Source organism: Patella vulgata, chromosome 5, assembly GCF_932274485.2.
Source record: "Patella vulgata chromosome 5, xgPatVulg1.2, whole genome shotgun sequence".
NCBI classification, from domain to species: domain Eukaryota; kingdom Metazoa; phylum Mollusca; class Gastropoda; family Patellidae; genus Patella; species Patella vulgata.
Genome location: NC_065883.2, coordinates 22,024,985 through 22,034,723, shown reverse-complemented (window position 1 = coordinate 22,034,723; position 9,739 = coordinate 22,024,985). Strand labels below are relative to the sequence as shown.

General features: G+C 32.6%; 1 protein-coding gene across 1 annotated transcript; it reads right to left on the bottom strand.

Moving 5' to 3' along the window:
* Positions 1–283: 283 nt before the first annotated feature.
* On the bottom strand, positions 284–9,053 carry LOC130012882 (myb-like protein X). Its single transcript, XM_056100950.1, has 6 exons — positions 8,292–9,053; positions 8,150–8,198; positions 7,459–7,749; positions 3,609–4,312; positions 708–764; positions 284–436 (listed from the first exon to the last, which is right to left on the bottom strand). The coding sequence occupies exons 1-6, from the start codon at positions 9,051–9,053 to the stop codon at positions 284–286; spliced, it is 2,016 nt and encodes a 671-aa protein (XP_055956925.1).
* Between the last annotated feature and the right edge of the window lie 686 nt (positions 9,054–9,739).

Genomic DNA, 9,739 nt, shown 5'->3' with positions numbered 1-9,739 from the left:
GCTACAGTTTGGTATGTTCTTACTTCTATAGATGAAACCTGATCTACAGAAGAGATTGGTATTAGTTACTTGTAAATAGCCCCCGCTTAATGTCTAAATTTTTAGTTATCTAGAAATATATCTCTGATTGACTGACCACAAAACAACCGTGGGTACAAATAATATCCACGACACATAGATCACACAAGTAGAATATTTATAATTTATTTATAGAACGTTAATGTATTTATTACAAAAAATAAATGTTTATGTACATTCAAAGTTAAAATACTGCACCTTCTTTTCATGTTTCTCTAATTCCTGTTTCTCTAATTCCCGTTTGTTTTCTTTCGTTTTTCTTCTGGTTCTTTATCTGCTGCTTCTGTATCTCTATCGCCCGTTCCTTTGGTTCTCTATCTTCTGCTTCTGTATCTCTATCACCCGTTCCTCTGGTTCTCTATCTGTAGAATATTTATAATTTATTTATAGAACATTAATGTACTGCATCTTCTTTTCCCGTTTCTCAAACTCCTGTTCCTCTAATGCCCGTTTGTTTCTCTTCCGTTTTTCTTCTACTGCTTCTGTATCTCTATCACCCGTTCCTTTGGTTGTCTATCTGCTGCTTCTGTATCTCTATCACCCGTTCCGCTGGTTCTCTATCTGCTGCTTCTGTATCTCTATCATCTGTTTTCCTGGTTCTCTATCTGCTGCTTCTGTATTTCTATCACCTGTTCCTCTGCTTCTCTATCTTCTGGTTGGTTGTTTATCCATTGTTTCTCCATCTTCTCAGCATTCGGTGTATGTTAATTCTGCTTTGCTTTCCATTTCTTGTGCAGGTACAATCTTTACGTTCGAATGGGGTCCAAATATATTTGTACAAGGTATGTTTGTATTGTTATTCTCCCTGTTCAGTGTAACTAATAAACAGGCCTGTCTCTTCCATAAGTTCGAACATTAACGATATCTGCATGTATATTTTAATTTTTCTATTGTAATCTGGTGAGCCGATCATTTGCTGACTATTTATGCATATAGCTCACATAATCCAGTCTAGTAAAATGAACATTTGGGACACTAACTCAGTTTCCAACTAACTGAACATCAATGTTATCTTCCCAAATGTATTACCATCATTCAACCAGATTGACACATTTTAAGGTGTGTATATATGTTGCGTTCACTGCACCCACCGCAAAGGGTATGGGAGGGGAGGTTCTAGGCGCATTCGCTTGGTTTTTTTTCTATTGTTGTTGTTGTTTGCTTATTCTTATCTTGGTATTAGTGCTGGACCCAATTCCTTGAAAAAGGGGTGGGCAGGGGATAGAGAAATGGGGTTTGATATCCACTCGACGTAAACTATGTCATATCTGGACTATCAAATGGTTTGATTTTATTTCAATAATTCACTTGCGCATAGGGGTCTTTAGCAGTGGGAGGAAACCGAGGGCCCCGGCTTAAACCCACGAGGTTCGAAAGGCGACCCTACCCCTTGTCACTTTCAAGCGGAGAATCGAAACCACGCCACCTTGACTCAATGACAGACCTTGTGATTTCAATACCCAAAGCCCCCTAAAAAGGGAAAAGATTATCGTTTGATCAATCTAGAAAGTATGTATATATATACACGTATATAGCTTTCTCTTTCTTGCCAGTTAAACGCTTTACACCCAATACTAGTATGTACACTGTAACCCAAGTATAATTTATATTCATGTAAATTACGCATTTTACAACACACTAAAAAAATTCGATTTTAGGATCAATATGCTGACGTTATTTCCTTATTTCCGTCTTTCTAGAAATTATGTTTAATATTGCTCTCTCTTTTTTTCTTCTTGCGAGTTAAACTCTTTACACCTGAAATGCTAGTATGTACTAAATTATATTCACGTAAATTACATATTTTACGTTAAAACAAACAATAAAATATTGATATTAGGATCAATATAATGACTTATTTCCTTATTTCCGTCTTTCTTTTCTTTTAATAGCTAAACTAGATCACGATTTTCTTCATTTCATGCTATTTGTTGGAGTTTTTTTTTTTACATATATCAATTACTTTATGATAATATAACATTTTATTTTCAATGTATTATTTTACATAGATCACATATACTATTTTTAACGTTTTACAGTTATAATATTATAATATATCATAATGTCATAATGAAATAGCGTCTAATGTCCTATTGTTCTGATCTGACAGGGCTAATGAAGACGGTGTCACACTAGTAGTTTTCTGGTAATTAATTGTACCTATCCAAGAAGTAAAACGTATATTATTTTGACACTAACCACTTTAGACCTCTGCAAGTTTTTATTTTCGAAACTAATCAAAACGGGGCGGTATGATAGATATTACGAGATGGCGAAAATTCTAAGCATATTTTAATGACATAATAGGTTATTAGCAGTGGGAGGAAACCGGAGGACCCGGAGAAAACCCACGAGGTTGAACAGGCGATCATACTCATTGTCACGTACAACCGGGGAATCGAAACCACGCCAGATAACTCAATGACAGACCTTATGATACAGCGCGCACATTCGGTCATCCAACCCCGCGGAGGACCCGGAGAAAACCCACCAGGTTGGACAAGCGACCTTACTCCTTGTCACGTTAAACCGGGGAATCGAAACCATGCCAGTTGACTCAATGAAAGACCTTATGATTCAACGCGCACACGCTAACCATTCGGCCATCCAACCATACATCTAGTTGAAACTTGATCTATAGGGGCGGAACTTTAGTAAATTAGTGATTCTTCTGGTGCACTACCTCCCCAGCATACCGCATTATACCATCATCGTCTCCAAATTACGTAGGCATACATACACGCTGAGCTTTTTAAAGCGAGAAATCCAACACCCCGTTTGACGTCAATTTTATCATGATTAATAGATTAATAGGGTCACATTGTAATTCAATTTCATTGATACAAAGCATTAATTGTGATATCACACTTGTCTATATCGCTATCTTGCGCTTTGAATGCTCATCCCACCCCACCATCTGATAATAAAGGATAAAACACACGACGGTGACACTTTTCTCATAAAAGTGTTGTTTTACAATTTTGTAATGTAGCTGAGTAAGCGTACAAAAGTCAGCGACTTGGGACTCGACCCCGACTCCAGGTGCGGCGACTTAGGACTCGACTCCGACTCGTTGTCTATGGTTGAAGCCCGATCTGCGGGATTGTTAATAATAAGTTACTCGTAAATATCCCCTGTTAATAAGTGAAATTATATTTTAAAAATATACCCTTATTGACTGACCATAAAATCTATGACAAATATATCAACACAAATAGAATATTTATAATTTATTTAAAAAACAGTAATAAATACATATATTTACAAATTTGTTTTATGTACATTTAGAGTCAATACTCTATTCAGTCTCTTTCTACAGCTTCCTCTGTATCTTTATCTTTAAAAAAATTAATTTTTTCTTTACTTTTCCCCCCTGCCCCCTTCCCCCTTTTAACACAGCCACAAGTACACAATTTTCTAAACCGTTTTCCCACTCTAATGAAAAATTTACTGAACTTGCTTTTGTTTTTCTCTTTTTTCCCTTCTACTGTTTTTGCTCCATAATTCCTTCCTTCCTCTAATTCCATTACTATTTCCGTTCCTTCTGTATCCCTCTTATCTATTCCCCTATCTTCCATTTCTTTGGTTTGTGTTTTTATTTCCATCACATCTCTTTCTCCTGCAACAGTAATCACCTTTTCTCTAAGTTCATTTATTTGTGTTTCTTGATGTTTCGTTTCACTGTTGTTGTCTCCTTTATATTCCGTTTCTATATCTTTTACTTCATTATATTCCGTTTCTACATCTTTTTCTTCTTTATACTCTGTTTCTATATCTTTTAATTCATTATACCCTGTTTCTACATCTTTTTCTTCTGTATATTCTGTTTCTACATCAGCTACTTCTTTATACTCTGTTTCTACATCATCTACTTCTTGACATTCTGTTTCTACATCTTTAACTTCTTTATACACTGTCTCTATGTGATCTACTTCTTGACATTTTGTTTCTACATCTTTTACTTCTTGACATTCTGTTTCTACATCTTTTACTTCTTGACATTCTGTTTCTACATCTTTTACTTCTTGACATTCTGTTTCTACATCTTTTACTTCTGTATTTTCTGTTTCTACATATATTACGTCTTTATACTCTGTTTCTGTATTTTCTGTTTTCATACATTTCAATTCTGTATTTTCTGTTTCTGTATCTTTTACTTCTGTATTGTTTGTATCTATGTATTTTACTTCTGTATTTTCTGTATCTATATATTTAACTCCTGCATTTTCTGTATCTATGTATTTTACTTCTGTATTTTCTGTGTCTATATATTTAACTCCTGTATTTTCTGTATCTATATATTTAACTTCTGTATTTTCTGTGTCTATATATTTAACTTCTGTATTTTCTGTATCTATATATTTAACTTCTGTATTTTCTGTATCTATATATTTAACTTCTGTATTTTCTGGAACTATGTATTTTACTTCTGTATTTTCTGTATCTATATATTTAACTCCTGTATTTTCTGTATCTATGTATTTTACTTCTGTATTTTCTGTGTCTATATATTTAACTCCTGTATTTTCTGTATCTATATATTTAACTTCTGTATTTTCTGTGTCTATATATTTAACTTCTGTATTTTCTGTATCTATATATTTAACTTCTGTATTTTCTGTATCTATGTATTTAACTTCTGTATTTTCTATATCTATATATTTAACTTCTGTATTTTCTGTATCTATATATTTAACTTCTGTATTTTCTGTATCTATGTATTTAACTTCTGTATTTTCTATATCTATATATTTAACTTCTGTATTTTCTGTATCTATATATTTAACTTCTGTATTTTCTGAATCTATATATTTAACTTCTGTATTTTCTGTATCTATGTATTTGACTTCTGTATTTTCTGTATCTATATATTTGACTTCTGTATTTTCTGTATCTACATATTTAACTTCTGTAGTTTCTGTGTCTATATATTTAACTTCTGTAGTTTCTGTATCTATGTATTTTACTTCTGTATTTTCTGTTTCTATACATTTTACTTCTGTACTTTCTGTATCTATATATTTAACTTCTGTATTTTCTGTTTCTAAATATTTAACTTCTGTGTTTTCAATGTCTATATATTTAACTTCTGTATTTTCTGTATCTACACATTTTACTTCTGTATTTTCTGTGTCTATATATTTAACTTCTGTATTTTCTGTATCTATATATTTAACTTCTGTATTTTCTGTATCTATGTATTTAACTTCTGTATTTTCTGTGTCTATATATTTAACTTCTGTATTTTCTGTATCTATATATTTTACTTCTGTATTTTCTGTATCTATATATTTAACTTCTGTATTTTCTGTGTCTATATATTTAACTTCTGTATTTTCTGTGTCTATATATTTAACTTCTGTATTTTCTGTATCTATATATTTTACTTCTGTATTTTCTGTATCTATATATTTAACTTCTGTATTTTCTGTGTCTATATATTTAACTTCTGTATTTTCTGTATCTATACATTTAACTTCTGTATTTTCTGTTTCTATATTTTTTTCTTCTTTATACTTTGGTGCAGGTACATTTTTTATTTTCGGATGTGGTCCAAACATATTTGTACGAACTGTGTCAGTGTGTATCTTTATTCTGACCTCTGGTCTTACCAACAAATAGGGTTTGATATTCTCTGGTGGCAAAGTTCTATACAGTTCCATCAGAACATATGGGTTGACTGTAAAATTAGAATAAAGATAAGGGATAAAATAGGTATGCAGATCAAAACAGGTGGTTAAAAATCAAATTCTATATATAGTTGGAATTGAGTATGGAAAGTCAATTAATGAATATTTTAGTGTATTAAAGTCATAGACTGTAGGTTTCGTTGCTGCAAGTACATGTACAACAACTTCCATAATCTATAAGTTTAAACTATTCCCCCTTTAAAATGGTGAATTAATCGAATGAATGGTGTGGGGTTCAACGTCTTACTTTTCTGGACCAACCGGACTAATGAAGACGGGCCTCCCCCATACAGCGCGCTGTGAGGGATATTTGCAAGAACTGTAACTGGATTATTTTAGTGCCCGCAAACGTGTACACAGGAACTCGGCTTTTGGACCTAGACGGAGTTTCATGCCAGGTTCCCTGCACCACAGACAAGGAAAAACAACACCGGGAAGTCCAGGAAATCTTCCTCGGCCAACACCGGACCACATGGTTATTTAGCCAATGCCTTACTCACTGAACCACCGTACGAAGATCATGACAATTGGTTCGATCTTGAGTGTCATTTGGCAATTGAACAAATAAAAAAAAAGAAATGGTACATTAAACACACGGAGCACCGTTTTGACACGTTCTCTCTTATCATTTTTAACTAAATAATGATAGTAAACAAAAAGGTAATACTAATATGTTTATACTATATAAAGGCAGTGCTTCTACTATCTGTCTGCAAAGTGGGTGTCAATTGGTACACGTAAGTATGTTTACATATCGAAGGGGATACTAATTACATAAATATATCCAATAGGACTAATATATATCAAATATATATATAAAGCAGTGCTGCTAGAATCTTTCTACAAGGTGAGTGTCCATTTGGTACAGACCACCGGCCCTTGGAATATACCCACTCTGACCCCTCCGCCGTACATGATACCCGTATCTACGTATGGTTACTTACTTTTCTTTTGATTTTTTTTTGTTGATTTGCAGCCGCCAGGAATGACACCTAATAATACAAATTTTCTGTTTGTCTGGTTTCGTGCGCTTTTCCTGTGTACTTCAAATATCTTGCCATGTTTCAGGCAAAATGCTCTCCCTCCTCTTTTAAAGTATCCTGGCTCCAATCCATTCTCGAGGTCTTCGGGACATGTTGCTGTTTCGACGTCTGAAATAATAATAAAACCATGACATGTAATAATTTCTCTTTGGATTATTATTATTAGTTAGTATTCAAACAAAAACATGGTGGGACCGTTCTATATGGAATAGTATGGGATTCTCTCATACTTAGCCTTTATATTAAGAATTTCTTGATTATGTAAGATTAAGGAGTTTTTCCGAGGTGATGCATAGTCGCGCAGATAAGGCAAAAAGTAACCACATAAAAATAAAATTAACAGTATGTCAGTCTCCTTATGATCCAGATAAAGTGTTGACGAGACATGAAAACCGATTTCATTTATTTAGACATTAAAATGCGTTTTAATCTTTTTGTTATATAGGTGTGACTGGATCAAAGTACAGTTCATATTTGTGTGAAACTAATATAGATAGTCTAGTCATCTGGTATTTTCAATTATTACATTGGTGAATCTCGGAAGGGCAGCGATATCTCTTCAGATTTTATTGTAAGGTCAATAACTTCTCATTAAAAACATTGAACAAATAGTTCAGGCGAGAAGAATTAATGCCTTGTTTTCTTACCTTCTTTATCTTCTGTTTTTATATCTTCGGTTTTTATATCTTGAGATTTTATTTCTTCTGTTTCTGTTTTTATATCTTCGGTTTTTATATCTTGAGATTTTATTTCTTCTGTTTCTGTTTTTATATGTGTGTCTTCTGTTTCTGATTTTATATCTTCTGTTTTTATATCTTGAGTTTTTATATCATTTCTTTTCGTTTCTATGTCTTCAGTTTTTATATCTTCTGTTTCTGATTTTAAATCTTCTGCAGTTTTAGTATCTCCTGCAGTTTTTATATCTTCGGTTTTTATATCTTCTGATTCGGTTTTTATATCTCCTTCTGTTTCTGTTTTTAAATATTCTGTTTTTATATCCTCTGTTTTTATATCATCAGTTTTTATATCTTCGGTTTCTGTTTTTATATTTTCTGTTTCTGTTTTTACATCTTCTGTTTTTGTTTTTAAATCTTCTGTTTTTATATCTTCTGTTACTGTTTTGATATCTTCTGTTACTGTTTTTATATCTGTTTTGATATCTTCTGTTTCTGTTTTTATATCTGTTTTGATATCTTCTGTTTCTGTTTTTACATCTTCTGTTTCTGTTTTTAAATCTTCTGTTTTTGTGTCTTCTTCGGTTTTTATATCTTCTGTTTCTTCATCTTTTGATTCATTATCTACTGCGTCAGTTTTTATATCTTCGGTTTCTGTTTTCACATCTTCTGTTTTCTTCAGTTTTTATATCTTCTCTTACTGTTTTTATATCCTCTGCAGCTTTTATATCTTCTGTTTTCGTTTCTATGTCTTCTGTTTTTATATCTTCTGTTTCTGTTTTTATATCTTCTATTTTTGTTTTTACATCTTCTGTTTTTATGTCTTCTGTTTTTGTTTTTATATCTTCTGTTTTTGTTTTTACATCTTCTGTTTTTGTGTCTTCTTCGGTTTTTATATCTTCTGTTTCTGTTTTCATGTCTTCTTTTTTTAGATCTTCTTCAGTTTTTGTATCTTCTGTTACTGTTTTTATATCTTCTGTTACTGTTTTTATATCTTCTGTAGCTTTTATATTTTCTCTTTTTGTTTCTTTGTCTTCAGTTTGAATATCTTCTGTTTCTGTTTTTAAATCGTTTGTTTTTATATCTCCTGCAGTTTTTATATCTTCGGTTTTTATATCTTCTGATTCGGTTTTTATTTCTCCTGTTTCTGCATTTAATTCTTCGGATTTTATATCTTCAGTTTTTATATCTTCTGCAGTTTTTATATCTTGTGTTTCTGTTTTCATATCTTCTTCTGTTTCGGTTTTTATATCTTGGGTTTTTATATCCCCTGTTTCCGTTTTTATATTTCCTGTTTCTGCTTTTAAATCTTCTGTCTTTATTTCTTCTGTAGTTTTTACATCTTCTGCAGTTTTTATATCTTCTGTTTCTTCATCTTTTAATTCATTATCTCCTGTGTTTATATCTTCTGTACCTTCTCTATCTCGATCTTGTATTTCTGTACCTTCTACATCTAGGTCTTCTATTTCTCTGTCTTCTCTATCTCGATCTTCTATTTCTCTGTCTTCACTTTGTTTACTTTCTGTTGGCGAGTCCCCAAAGGACAAAGGCGTTTCCCCGAACTTCATTATAACTGCAAATGAAAGTCATATTTACATATTAAAGTCGTCCAACCTCGTGGGTTTTCTCCGGGTCCTCCGGTTATCTCCCACTGCTAAAAACCCCTACGCGCAAGCGAATTATTGAAATAAAAATTAAACCATATGTTAGTCCCGAATGACCTAGTTTGTGTCGAGTGGACGTTAAACCCCATTTCTCTCTCTCTCTCACATATTAAAGTCACTGATCGTCAATATTGAATTTTTTGTCGTCTTACCCGCGCTAAAATGGATTTTTTTTTAAACATTTAACTAAGAAAACAAATTCGAAATTAAAACATCAACGGTAGATAATCTTGCGGAATGGATTTACTAGGATTTTAAAGAGGCTCATCAAAAGATTTCAGTGAAAATCATAGGTAACCATGCCTTTTATATATGCAGTGGATGCCGAATGTAATTTTAAACATGTACAGAAATTGATCAGACTAAAGGGATAATCTGTCTGTTGCCCTTAGTGTGTTGTAAAACATTTATTTGGACTTACTGGGATATAAAGTAAATATAATAGAGATTTTCACCTATCTCCGAACGTTTTAATCTAACTTTTTAGTCATATTGTGCCCAGTGCCGATGAAGGGAAGACCTACAGTATTTCATTTATTTGAGGTTCCTCACAAGCCGAGGATGATGCCGGATATTTAAGACAGAAAGGC